This window comes from Barbus barbus (assembly GCF_936440315.1).
Source record: "Barbus barbus genome assembly, chromosome: 1".
NCBI lineage: Eukaryota > Metazoa > Chordata > Actinopteri > Cypriniformes > Cyprinidae > Barbus > Barbus barbus.
Genome location: NC_136729.1, coordinates 5,438,479 through 5,453,536, shown reverse-complemented (window position 1 = coordinate 5,453,536; position 15,058 = coordinate 5,438,479). Strand labels below are relative to the sequence as shown.

The 15,058-nt window shown below is 38.9% G+C and overlaps 1 protein-coding gene across 4 annotated transcripts in view; it reads right to left on the bottom strand.

Moving 5' to 3' along the window:
- The window catches only part of LOC306870790 (sushi, von Willebrand factor type A, EGF and pentraxin domain-containing protein 1), a 71,207-nt gene that overhangs the window by 47,693 nt on the left and 8,456 nt on the right, over positions 1-15,058 (bottom strand). For all 4 annotated transcript variants that reach the window (XM_079418204.1, XM_079418206.1, XM_079418205.1 and 1 more), the window contains exons 2-3: positions 8,696-8,951; positions 4,176-4,352 (exon numbers count right to left, since the gene is read on the bottom strand). In XM_079418204.1, coding sequence (XP_079274330.1) covers positions 4,176-4,352; positions 8,696-8,951 — 433 coding nt within the window. The remainder of the gene's footprint in view (positions 1-4,175; positions 4,353-8,695; positions 8,952-15,058) is intronic.

Below are 15,058 nucleotides of genomic sequence, written 5' to 3'. Positions count from 1 at the left end.
GAGATTTTTCTAGAATAATATTTACAAAAATCATGTGATACTGAAGACTGGTGGATTGGCTGCTAAAAATGTCAGCTTTGCCAATACTAGAATATTATATTAGGCAAAGGCTACATTTAAATATATTAAAATTTTAAACTATTATTTTGCACTATATTAATATTTCAAAACAGTATTTTCATTACTGTATTTTGTTTTAAATAAATGCAGCTTTGGTGAGCACAAGAGACCTATTTCAAAAACACCTGAACAACTGCCACAGCAATGACTGAAATTAAACCGATAATTTGATTGTAGTCCTATGAAGCTACATAAAGCAATACAGGCCAATACAAAATACGAAGATGTCTACAGCTGTAGAGCTGGAAGGATTGTGCTTGGGAAATACTAGAATCAAGAGTTGGAGACGTATTGGGTTTCAGACTTGGAGAGGTATTAGACTGTATAGTTGTTTAATGGAAGTCTGCCTGTCACCATCTCTGATAAATGTCTTCACTCTCACTGCGGCTCTCCAATCTTCCCATCTAATATATCATATGTACTGACGCGTCTCTTGGTTTAAAACCAAATGCATGTTATTGCGCGCAAGATGCATGTGCACAAAAGCATGCACAATTATATGCATACATATGCACAGACAAAGCAACACATTCTGCTTTACAGGAACTAAATGTAGCGAGAGTACATTTTTATTGACTCTAGAGATCATATTGGTCACAGGGTTGCAGGGGGGTGAAAAGGAAGGGGAAAGAGACAGACACAGAGGGAGCAGAAGGAGGTCAAACACACACACACAAAAAAAACACAATTGCAACATTTCCTCACTCAGTACCTAGCCAACATTTCCCAGATTCCTTCTATTTTCCTCTTTTCTGGAAGTTTTTTTTTCATAGATAGATTTATGTTTGTCTAGGGGCTCACATGTGGAATCTAGGGTGTTCTGCTGAAGGTAAATAGCCAATTTACGAGGCCGATCTGAGGAAATAAAACAGTGACTCTTCCTCAACTATCCTTGACCTCTGACATCTGAAAACCGGTCCCTGTCACACACCAGCTGAGATGTATTATGGTGTCTGCATCTATGGTGATGTATTACACTGGCTAGGTTAACCCAGAAAGTGACACTGGATAAAATATCAGGTCAAACAAAACCCAACACAGATCTTCACAAATGGTGTAATTTGTCTTTTCTCTGTACTCGTTCATCCACATCACCTATGTTTTACTTTCAAGCAATAATAGCAGGAGGTCAGTTTAGATGAAATGGCCTTTAGTCTTGTTATTAAGCACCATTTAGACATCAGGATAATGCACGTTTGCAGGCTTTCCAGTAAATTTCCGATGATACTCAGGGCAACTTTCTTTTTAAAATCCCTACAGATCAACAAAAGATTAAAACTTGACCTGTGGGAACAAACTTGATTCAGGCTATAACTTTTCTGCGCACAGAAGCAAAACAACACATCTGGAAAAATACTGCTATTATCTGTGACTGAAAAGCATGACCTTACCAGGGTCAGCTTTTTGTCCTTTTGCTTTTTATTATATGATTTATTGTAGTCATTATTACAACAGTCCTCAGATCAGACAAGAAACCCTGGCCTTCATTTAGTTTTTCCGGTGGCTTCCATAGAGTGAGCCAACCACCTCTGGCCTGCTATGAGTTTCTATTCTGTCATTAATTACAACATTCTGCTGCTAATTAACAGTCAGACAGAAATACAATGTAAGGAATGGTATCACCCTAACAACATCTGATTGCAATTCGCAATTGAGTTCATGGCCTTCGTTATCACATCCAAAATAAACAGGACAATGGTGAAACACAATAAAACAGAGGACGACAAAATCTGCTCAGTCTCTTTTGCAAACTGTTCTGCCATTTCAAACTATAACTTACTCCAAATCAGACAATGACCGGTTATGACTATTATGCATCATGTCAAATATGCCAACTACTTACAACCGCAGCGACCTCAAGGACCGGATTCACAAAACTCTTTTTATAGGAAAGACAGAGAAGTAAATTCATAAAAAGTTCATAAAAGCTTCTTCAAAGCAATTCTTGAACAAAGAATTTCTCAAATATTTTTTTAAAGAACATCTTGTCTTTTCTTATGAAGAAAATAACATACTTTGGTGTTATCTGACTGAATGGAGGTTCTTGCCAAAGACTCACTGATCAACTCGAAGAAAAACACTTGGCAGGCAGTGTTTTTGTGCTACCTGGATTACAGTAATAATCATGATAAGCATACACACTATTTCCATTGTGACTGGCTGGATGGACTCAGTGTCGTGTTTTATAACGTGCTGTGTATTTTAAATAGTCATTTCTAATGTTGCATTAATTTGCACTTTTGTTTTTGACGCGAACCCGCCTTTTGCCAAAAAAATTTCTCCCTTTTCAAATCTCATATCACATCAGAAAGGCATTTATTTTCACAAAAAATGGAAATAATCAAAAAGTTGAAAATAAAGTTGACTTCCCACAATTTTTTGGGGGAAGTCGTGGCCTAATGGTTAGAGAGTCGGACTCGTAATCGAAAGGTTGCGGGTTCGAGTCCCCGGCCGGCAGGGATTGTAGGTGGGGGGAGTGAATGTCCAGCGCTCTCTCCACCCTCAATACCACGCCTGAGGTGCCCTTGAGCAAGGCACCCAACCCCCAATTGCTCCCCGGGCGCCGCAGCATGGCTGCCCACTGCTCCGGGTGTATGTTCGCGGTGTGTGTGTGTGTGTGTGCATTTGTTCACTACTCACTGCTGTGTGTGTGCACTTGGATGGGTTAAACGCAGAGCACCAATTTCGAGTATGGGTCACCATACTTGACAATACGTCACGACTTTACTTTACTTTACTTAAAGTATCGGGTAGGGTTAGAGTAGGTGTGCATAGGGTTTTATTGTCCCAGTAAGGTGGCATCCATTTAAGAATTTGTATTAAAATTATAATTTACACTGAGTACGTTATTATTGTGTACTGTTTTATAATGTAATACAATACTGAGGTGCAGATAATTGCCACTATTTGCAATAAGTAGTATAAATAGCAGAAAACCTTGCTTTAAGCACCTTTATATTTAAGAGTGTAGTGTAAATAGCCGCTGCCAAAATTTTATTATTAAGAAGGTTTCTTGAATCTGGCCCCAGTTCCTCAGTGCAGACTATTTTTTTTTCATGTATTATTAACATTTCAACATTGACTAGTTTGTGGTGAGATAGGTTGATTAAGCTATGGTAGCTTTGAAAAATCTAATCATTTAGAGAACTATTTTAGTCAAAGACATTTGTGAGTAAATGTTTGCACTATTCTAAATCTATTTCTCAAAACACCAGAGTCATTTCCTGAGTTGTTTGTTTAATATACAGACTTTAAAAATACGATTTATAATAGACTTCAAGGCATTTACACATGACTTCTCATGGGTATTAAGTGTCTCTGCAGAGAAAAAGAAAGAAATACTACTACAAATCGACAAAGTGTGAAAGCAAGTGTGCAATAATACCATCTGTCAGAGGTTAGCTTTCCAGCACATGAACTCTGCAGTTCACCGCGTGTTTGTACATCTAACACTTTCCTACCACCTCATTCCTCAGTTTAATTAGTCAGTCTGATTATTTTAGAACTGTCTCAATATAAGCTCATTTTTACCACGGCAAAATAGCTTTAATAGAACCACAATTCATGAACGTAAACACAAACTGATCTTAATTCAAATGAAGCATTGCTTTTTCTTCAAGCTGTTTTATGAGGTGAGCAAAAAGTAGGGTTGCCAGATTTAAATGAAGTTATGTAAGCTGCACAAAAGTGTTGATACAGCATATAATGTGGTATTTTGCGGCGCACAAAGAGATGATTTTGAATGTTTTAAATCATGTTTATGGGTTTGTTATGAAAGCAAAATGAGAGCTAAAGCACCACTTTGGCATCACGCTTCAATGTCCCATCTATTTGTAAGCTGTTTTCTCTGTCACTATGGATATTTGGTGGAAGTGTTTCTTTTACTTCATTTCAGGAGAGAAATTGGCTTTCAGTTCACATTTCAGCCTTAAACATCCCTAAGCAAATGTATAGAGTAATAAACTGGACTTGTCTCTAGGAACTCCATCCATTTCTTTAAAACTTTTGAACTGAAATGGAAAATCCAAAATTTGCATACAGGCCACGACCCTTACCTGTGCACTCATGTTGAAGTCCTTTTCCGTAGTATCCTTTCTCACACACACAATCATACTGTCCTGTGAGAGTACCACATTTACAGCTGGCCATTATGTCACAACAATCCGTTCTCGCTTCGCACAATGATGAACACTGGGCCAGATCCTCCTGAATATAACTTCCAGTTGGAAGATCTGGAAGAGAAAATGGCAATGAATATCAGAGTCTGTACTTTTCTCTGATGCAAAAGAAAATAATTTTGGCCTCATAATTCATCTATTTCTTCATGTCTAACTAAACTCCAAGAGGCTTTTGAAAAGTGACCATGTGTGTTTCGGTATTGGCATCTTCTGCATAACTAACTATAAAAACCTTGGCTTTGGCAGGATCATTTTGTCTCCCTAAATACAAACAAATGCATTGCTCCAGATGTTGGCATACACTTGGACAAAGGATATGACAGATATGATGATATCACAATGGGAGGCGAGAACAAACGATGCCACAGCTTTAGTCAGGCCTTCCCTTGCTCAAAGCCAACGATTGATCTGTTGCTATCCAGAGGGCTTTGTTTTATATCTCTCTGGGTTTAGCGTAGGTGGGTGATGTCATCGTGAAGAAAGGGGTCTTTTGAGTTCATGTGGCTGATTGAGTTCAGAGCTCCGATAAGAAGAATCTGCTATAGCCAGACAGCCAAAGGAAATAATAACACTGAATTATTTTTGTAGCAGTTTTCTTTTACGCTGGGATTAACAGTGACTCATATTTGTCAGGCTCAGGAAAAATGAGCTGGATTGGCCTTTGATTTCCCTTTACAAACATTCAGCATGGTGACCATAGTTTCTGTTAAAATATCACAGCAAATGCAATTATTACAGTAAAACAGCTTGGTATTAGTCACCACTGACATCAAAATAAAGTTTGCTATGCTGTTATCTATGGTATTTAGAGGAAACCATGGTTACCATGGTAAATTTTAGTAAAGCTTGGGTTTATATGAAGAAATACACGAGAGTTCTGCATCGTACTCTATATATAGGCTACATATACCTTTTTACAATGAATCTTTGGTTAAGGCCTTTTTAAACTCCACTTAAAGTCCAACTTTAACTCTTGTTTACGTAATGTTTAACACCACATTTTTGGCAGGGTTTTTTAGCACTACTTTTAATAGATGTGCCAAAGTATTAAAGTGTGAAACCAAGCAGTGCTAAAATGTTCCTGTGAGTTGTAGAGCAACAGGAAACCAGGAATAATCTTTTACTAACCTAATTAATTTTATACATGGGTAGGGCATATGGGTGGGTTTAGGGGTGGGGATGGGTGGGTTTAGGGGTGGAGACGGGTAGGTTTAGGGATCAGGGGGTGGAGACGGGTAGGTTTAGGTAAATGTAAGGTGGGAGGAGTTGGATCTAGATCCAACCACACCCCCTGATCTTGTGTTCTGGAGTGAGGACCATCTCGAAATTTGGGACATTTCCAAACCACCAAATGTCAGGCTAGTAAAGCAGAGCTACCGATATCCGGGTTGCTTACAGGTCACTGGCTATAATTGTCCAATCAATATATATGTTCTTCATAAATATGCAAATAAGAACTTTCGCAAATCGTTTACAACCGGAAATCTACTATAGTGTGTGAATTATGTGTGTTAATTACCAACCATGAAGTAATCATGAAACAAGACAGAAAGATATAAGTCTAATGATGACCCAATCTTAACTATTACATGTATGAAAAGCTCATTAGTCAGCTGCAAATATGGCTTGACCCCAAAAAAATTCTAACAAAAGGTTTCTCAGTGGTTTACAGTAGTATCAGATGTACTTAAAAACATACTAAAAGTTTACCAAAGTTTGACTCCAAGAAAGGCCCCATTTTCAAAATGGCGGCTGTCAGGTCCTTAAAATGACCATTACTCCTTTGTATTCCTCCTAGACCAGGAATACTGGTGCCTGATACATGTTTTGGCCATGTAATATTCTAATTAGCATATTTGCATTATAGATAAGTGATTACAAGTACAATTATATATTAAATCAATTGGTTACAAGCATATTTATGCGAAAAATAAGTACAATTCCCCTTAAGTAATTGCATATTTCTCCTTTCTCATATTGTTTTGCCTAGTGTTGGTGGTTTCTGTGGTTCATAATTCTTTTGATTCCAATAAAGAATAAATTCATTAAAACTGTGTGGTACTGTAAATTTATTGTTTTAATAGTGTTTTATTTTTTTCAATATTTTTTTTTATGTTTTTTTTTTTTTTTGCCTTTTGTTTTTTATATATATTTTTTATACTTTTCTAATTTTCTTCAGTTGTTTCCTCTTATTCTGGTTTATATTTTATACTTTTTTGCACTGTGACCTTCACTAGATTTACCATTAGTCGTCACACTCTTCCTCCCATAGAGGTTGATTATAGTGATTCTCACAATTCCCAACTTGACATGGTCTACAAGTACCCCTTTTCCACCAAAGCAGTTCCAGGTGCTAGTTCAGAGCCAGTGCTATAGCCGGTTCTTAGTTGGGTCGACTGGCGAACCCTTTAAGAACCGGTTGCTTTTCCACAGGCTAGAGAGCCAATACAGAGCCAGGGCTTACGTCACTGAATACGTTTCATGTTTCGGTTCACTAGCGCGGCACAACAGGCTTGTTCGAGGTGCATCAGCGCCACGCAGATCGATCGGCATACAACACACTAAAGCACCGCGAGAGCGATCCTAAAGCATAAAGAGCCGTCTGCTTTCCAGTCGCTCCCGCAGCACCCCGATATGCCTGCACTGAACGGTCCGCACAGCGCCGATCTATCCCGGACAAGCCTAAACAAACTATCATCAATGGCGGACGTTGCTTTGCTATTGATGTTCATGGCTTTGCGAACCTACATCGGCATCCAAACACGGCGAATCAAACGTGTTAGCGTTTAGCTGCTATTTCAATATGGCGGTCCAAGTTTCTGTTCGTCTTGTTGGTCACGGTAACCCCGCCCCCAGCCCCTGACGCAAGAGCTTCTTCCTTCTAGCCCAGCAACGTTTTGGTGCTACTTACGAACCACTTTTACTGGTTCGGAGCTGGTGCTTTGGGTGTCGAAAAAACAAAGAACCGGTTTGAAACAACCGGCTCTGGCTCCGAACCAGCACTGGAACTGCTTTGGTGGAAAAGGGGTAAAGCAGGCATGCACCGTAGTCCATATGTCCTGCAACTGCACCGTTGTGTTCGGCAGGCAGTTGTGCAATTACAGTAGATCATCTGCAGGAGGCTTTCTGGGGCAGCAGTCTTACTGGTCATAACTGGCAGGAACCGGTTGTTTACCAGTTTCCATCCCCAATCCACTGTGTTCATGTCTTTCTTTCCAATCCAGTGAAAGCCCATTGATCTGCACGATTGTCACAACACTCAAGAATGGACTCTGCAAGCGTATCAGTCTTAACACTACTTGTGTCTTTACTACCATGTGTTATCGTAGTCCCACAGAAAAGACAATCAGTTTGGCTATTGAAAGGACCAGTTGCTTCTCTGGTACTTCTTTTTGGTGGCACAGATTTATTATCTTGTTGGATTTTAATGTCTTTTTTATTTATGTACTTCTGTCAACATTTTGAGTGTACTATTTCACCAGCGGAAATGTGTACGTCGTCGTCTCTTTGTACACTTGCATTGTTGATTCCATCAGCTCCCTTCTGATGAACCTCAACCACATCAGAGCCATCTCTTAAGTTTTTACAGCAAATGGGGCAGGTTTCTTGGTTTACAACAACATGACTCATGGTCAAAATTGCATTTGGAGTGTACTTTTTTCTCAAGCTAATTCAACAATGTCATCCTCTCTTAACACACTCACACATTGTTGGCCTTTTTCATGAGTTAGAAATCTTGGTGGGGGGGGTTAAGTAGTCAAGGATGAATTTTGTTTGAGCAAAATGGTATACACTGTGCTGCCAACAACATTTCAATGAGACAAGCAATATCAAATGTCAGTATTCTCTTCCACCATCTTCTGAATTGCTGAAAATTGTGAATTTAGTTTTGTTGGGATAAGTATAATGCCACCTTTATACTCAAAACATCTATAGAGGAAAACATCTATTTAGCAAAAAAAAGGGTACGTGTCCAAAAACACTTACTAAGTAGGAGTTACATGGCTAAATCGTTTACATCTCTGGTTCACCCCAAACAATGATAAAACCTTACAGTAATCTCACAAAATCATGTATTCCATAAGTATGTAATCATGTCAGTGCAATTTAGACAAGTCCAATGGATTCATAGACCAAGAAAACATGGGGTTAGATACCAAGATTACTTGGCTAGGTCAAATAATGAAGGAGTTAGGATATTTTAAGGGCTTCCTGCCCATCTTGGACACCATCTTGAAAATTACACCTTTCTAGTGGTCAAACTTTGGTAAACTTTTAGTATGTTATTAAGGACACCTAATACTACAAAAAACAACGGAGAAACCTTTTGTTAGAATTTTTTTAGGGTCAGGTGGTTTTTTTTCATATGTGCAGCCGCCTACATTCTGTACTCTCACCTTCGTGAAGGGCGCGTCGAGCCAGCGCTTCAAACTCAGCGAAGTTGTGCACTAAGTAGCAGTGCTGGTCCTTGGGGTGCGAGGCCATGTCGTGTAGCTCGCGGATGTTTCCCTGCCAGATGCCCAGCGTGAAAATCTCCACGCCTCTCTCCCTCAGCGCTGCCGCCACCGGCCGCGGGTCTCCGCCGTTTGAGTAGCCGTCAGTGATGAGGAAGATCACCTTCGTGGCGTTCCCACGCGACTGCCTCAGAATTTGCTGCGAGTTAAAAACAATACATGAAATACTGAATTGAATTGAATATATTGTGTCTAAATTTATCAAAGAAATCTTAGGGTACTCGCAGACGAAACTATGTGTGCGCCTGCACCAGAGAGGGAACAAAATGTCAAAAATGAAAAGTGGATTGCAAAATATTAAAAAATCCACATCTAGCCCTCGCATAGTTAACAAAGTAATAGGCTAAGTCTTTTAACTTGCGAGTGCCTAGATGTGGATTTTTTAATATTTTGCAGTAGGAATCACTTCGCATTTGTCTAAATATATTTTGAAATAATCAAAGTACTTAAAGGGATAGTAATTTGTGAGCCGTTCTGGCGAATTGAGTCGGCTAATATTGAGCTACAGGCAAAAGAAGTGAAAATTTTCAGTTTTGAATTTGAGGTTTTCACAAAAATGAGTTCATTAAGCCCTCTTCTAGCGATCCCAATGCTCCAAATAGTAATTAAACACCTAAAATTATCTTTATTTGTACGTTTTCTGAGAGGAGTAGCTTTTTCTCTGCTCACTAGACGACGGCTACTGCTTCTCAACACAAGTTGTAAATCTATTGTTGCAAAGTGCAGCGTTCTAGCTTTGTTAATATTCATATCGACATGAGTCCAAACCAGTGAAATATGATTTTCAAACCCATGATGAAGACGATCGTGCTGACTGACATTTGTGAAGCATAAGTGCGATCTCCCTCATAAAGTAGCCTACATTATTGCGAAATATGTATTGGCGAGATTCACATCATAATCTGTTATGACTGACATGATCGTTTAGTTAATAATTGGGGGAAAATCTGATGTGTAGCATTATATTTGATCCATGCATTACAGTAGGTCTTAATGGATCTGTCTCAATGTTACATTAAAAGAAAAGACAGTTTATTTGCATTTTTGTTCTTGTTTTTAATAACAAAGATAAAATAAAAATAGCTATGTTGTGATTAATAATATAGTAATTATTATTAAGAAAAGAATTAGAGGAAAATAAGCAACGTTGCTTGGTGATTCTGCTTTGGAACTTGATTTTTCAAGTTTCATTTCCAACAAGTCATATCATTTTGAAGATATTTGAATGGAGAATGAAAATAAAAAGAACTCATTTTTGAAAATTTGCGCATTGCGACTCATTTTGCCAGCATTGGTCACATTTAATTTCTATAGCTTAGCCTATAGGCCTAATAAAACACCCATATAAATCAAAGTATTATCTGCTAGATTAGGCTACTATAAATGATTTATGATTTTTACTTTTTGATACTTTTATGAGCTCAAAGACACTGAAGGCATAAGGGGTTTTAGATATGAGTCAGAGGTGGGCATGGTACACAAACATGTCTGCACATTATTAGAGCAGGGTAGACAACGGGGAAGTCATGGCCTAATGGTTAGAGAGTCGGACTCGTAATCCAAAGGTTGCGGGTTCGAGTCTCGGGCCGGCAGGGATTGTAGGTGGGGGGGGTGAATGTCCAGTGCTCTCTCCACCCTCAATACCACGACTGAGGTGCCCTTGAGCAAGGCACCGAACCCCCAACTGCTCCCCGGGCGCCGCAGCATAAATGGCTGCCCACTGCTCCGGGTGTGTGTTCACGGTGTGTGTGTGTGTGTTCACTGCTGTGTGTGTGTGCACGTTGGATGGGTTAAATGCAGAGCACGAATTCCGAGTATGGGTCACCATACTTGGCTGTATGTCACTTCACTTCACTTCACTTCACTTCAACTGTCTGAGATCACAGGAATAGGAGAAAGAAAGCAACTTTCAGTCTAGGCTTCAGAAGAACATAATGCACAAGGTGTAGCCTAAGGACCATTTTTGTGATACTTTTATGATGCCGTTATCATTTTGACTGCAATCACATGAATCATAATATGTTACTCTTGCAGAAAAACAGGTAGTTGTACTGAGCAAAATTTTGCAGTGGGATAGTAGAATATGATTCAAGTTCAATAGAAAAGTAGATGATGACAGATTTTTATTTTTCCTATTCCTTAACCAGCACCTCTTATACATCCAAAAATCCCCTATTGTAATAATGCTTCAAAAATAATGACATCTTTCTCCCTGGAACACACAGTTGTCATTACAAAACCACCAAAATAGCAGAAAATGACTGTTTCGTTGGCAAACATAGCTACATTTTACACTCACGTGCATGGACATTTGTTTACAAGACTTTTTATGTCTAAACATGCGTAATTAAGAGACTTGGTCGAGGAACAGAGAAAATCTTTTCATTTTCTCTAAGGGCGCTCTGAGTGGAGCACAATCTACTGTCTTAGTGCTTCAGACAGAGAGAGAGGAGGGGGTTGTGAAAGTCAATGGACAAGGCCAATTCAAGGACTGGTAGAAAACAGAGCAGATTTTTTCTTTATTGTCTAATTGGCTGCAGTTCAAGCATCTCAGACAGGTACAATGCTTACAAAGCCTGGAGCCTGACTTCCAATTACACACACATAGGGATACAAGCACACACCTCAAATCTCGAATCTCCAATGCATTGGTGCTTTTCACTGTGTCTTCCTCTCTTTCTAACACACACAGACCCAGACACAAATATACAGATGCTGCTGGTTGTCACCACAGTGATGTCACTGTGGTGGGGCCCTATGGGAGTTGGCCCACGGGCAAAAACAGGGTGTGATTGTGGGCAGTTATGGGGCGGCAGCTCAAAGACACTGAAGGCGTAAGGGGTTTTAGATATGAGTCAGAGGTGGGCATGGTACACAAACATGTCTGCACATTATTAGAGCAGGGTAGACAACTGTCAGAGATCACAGGAATAGGAGAAAGAAAACAGCTACTGACGCACTGAGATGTGAAATTTGACATGGTTATTAGCAACCACATATACTGTGTTTGCACCCACAGAATTATACACTACTGTAGTCACTCCTAAACCCACTTGATTTTTATACACAAACCGACACATCTTGTCCCTCATCAAAGCAGTAGTGGTTAATGGCTCACATTAGTGGCTAATTAAATTAGTTCAGTTAAATGTAGTTTGTGACAAAACAAACTTTACAAGTAATCCAGGCAATCACAACATTATGGGTGTATAGACGGCTGTTTGTTTCACTCCAAGTGACAAAATCTGCATCGTTCCTTTTTTATTAGATTACACATGTGATAGTTACTTGAGTTTAGGCAGGCTATAGCATTTGTAACAACTAAGGGTCACCTGTAAAGTAGTCTCAGGCTCAGCCTTTGTTCACTGACCAAAATATTTTCTCAGTCTACAAAGCTTTGATGTGATGGCTGACTTTACGCAACTTCTGGGAGTAAGAACACAAGGTTTTTTTGTTTTTTATCAGACCGCCTGGAAACAAAGTTGTGTTTACAAGGTACCAGGCTGATATAACAAGCACTTTGAAGCAGCAGAATCACAAAGTGTACATATTTTTAGCTAATTTTGGTGTTTTCCACAATTATTTGTAGAGATTACATTTTATTTTTCATGTAGTAAGCTATTATCCACCCTATATCAAATCTTAAAGGTTTTTGTAGCAATGTGAAGAAATATTTTGGGTTCCCCAAAGATCCTGTCTGAGAAAAGGTTTTAAAATAACTTTTTTTTCTTAGTGTGAAGAGCATTTTAATAATCTAAAGAACACTTTTCCACTATAAAAAAACCTCTTGTGGAATGGAATGGTTCCAGGAATTGCCATTGGAGAACCTTTATTTTTAATTGTAGCTTATAAAAATTAAACAGACAGTGGCTAGTATATGTGTCTCTATATATGTCAGTCAGACAGCTTTTCTTGTCTAGACAAGCAATTCACTGGCAGAATAAGCTGTGGACCAAACCTTATGCTATCCAGTTGAGATCAGCTGTGTGTTTTTATGTATGTCTAAACGTGTCGCTATGTTTTTTGCAAGTATGATTAATACAGTACAGCAGCACTTAATACTGCTTTGTCATACAGACATCTTTGAACATGCCACATTGTATTATGTTTGCAGTCTGACTTAGCGTGATCTAAACACTAGTGTACAGTATATGTTTTTTTTAGGCATCAGAAGAGGAGTCGCAGCAGCCTGTGAGTCTCTGCTGTCAGTGATAAGAGAAAGTCCAGAGACTTTCGATGAAAATTTGTCTCTGCTTTTGACAGAAATGTTCAACAGTTTTGGGTCAGTAAGTATGTTTTGAAAGAAATTAATACTTTTATTTAGCAAGAATGCGTATATAGTATTTATCAATAGCAAAGACAAAAAAGAAGACATAAATGCTGTTATTTGAGTACCAAATCAGCATATTGATTTCATATTGAAATCAACTAGTTGTTGTACGAAACCACATGGAGATTATCTGATGCATTTATTTAATATAGAGAGCATATAAAATTTTGCTCTAAAGCCCTGGCAAGTAATATTTCCATCAGTGTCTGAATTCAATCACTTGTTTTCATTCACTCCTTTCTCATTTATAGTGGACTATATAAGGAACAGTGATTTTGGGAGATTTTGGAAACCGCTGTGGAACTGGTGATGGTACGTGAGAGATCAGTCGAGTTCATTTAAGCTCTTAAATCAGTCAGCAAAATTGTTTATAATTTTTTTTGTAATGTTACTGGGTACATTTAAGTTTTGACTTGAATTTAGGCAAATAATCTACTACTGTCTAGCATTAGCAATCTCCAAGTTTGGGTCGACATGTCTACACAGAATCTCACATTCTTTAATCAGTAAGTCCTTTACAGCTGCTAATGTAGACATAATCCTCTGTTCAGTTCCTGTATTGGGTTAATGGGCATCCTCAGTGAACCATGATCATCACACCAAGGTATTCTATTTAAAAACCTCTCACATTATCATGTTATAAAGCTGCTCTAAGGTCAGTAGCCTCTTAACAAAACCACAGTGTTCTTAATGAAAATCTGTGATGTTTCTGAGTTGTGTTACAGATTTTTGGGCTCAGCAGTATGCAGCAGAAAAGGAAACTAAAATAAATATTTCTCGTACATGGAGTTTAGCTTCTAACACAGTCATGGGCATATCTCTGTCTGAAGCATTCCAGAATGAAGTAAACATGTGACCGGAGTGCATTAATTTGCTTGGTTGGAGGTCTGAGCTGTTTTGACATGTTATGGTTCCAGTGGCAAAGAATACCAGCAACATGAACCTACACTGCAAAAACAGGCCCCCTAGATGGACCAAACCATTTCAAGTAATAGTCCCGGGCAGGAGAAAACAGCTCACTGTGCAATTACTAGATCTTTTTCCAGAAGTCTGCAATAAATCCTGTAAAAAATGTTTGAGGGTAAACATTTTGCTCTGCAAAACTGAGCTGTTGAAACCCTAGATATAAACCACAGTTTGATTTGCACATGGGAGACTCCTGTTGCATGCCTTAAGTTTATATGCCTCCCACTGTGCACTATGTTCTCATTTAGTTCTTCTTGAGTGATTACAATTGATTTCATTTCCTCAACATGTCAGACACGCTCGGCCAGCTACACCTTGTTTCGAAGGGCAGGAGCAGAGAGCGTTGGGCTAATAGATGGGGTAGGCCTATACATCTACCGACTGCTGGAAGTCCCTAGATCCTTATTAAAGTTTTCTCTCTCTGTGAAGTGAATTGAAGAGGATGTGCAAGTGTGCGTGGATGGATGGAGTTTGAATAAAGGGAGTGTAATTGGTCTGGATAACACACCGGGACAGAAGGTTTGTGGAGCATACTTAGTTGGTTCCTGTCAAAACACCATTAATCAAACCGAGGACAGAGAGACGGCAGAGGAAATCATTTTTAAAAGAGAGAAGGCCTTAACTATATTTCATCTAATGCAAGGGCAAAATTGGTCTCTCTGGTCCTCTGGTGCTGCCAGCCATGTACTAGGAACTACGTATACAAGAACAAAGTTATGCATTAGCAAAAAGAGTCTGGATTTGGTCTGTTAAATTAGATTTCTCTTATTTTGGATCTTCATGCCAGAACTGAGAGAGACAGAAAATTTTGCAGTTCTTTTTATGAAATGTATTGTGACATTCCCTGTAATTGAAAGCAAATTCGATTGATAGGAGTACATACTTGTGAAACCAAACAAGCCTCATCAATATAACCAGACTCTTGGCTTGCTAAATGACAGAAAAGTTGC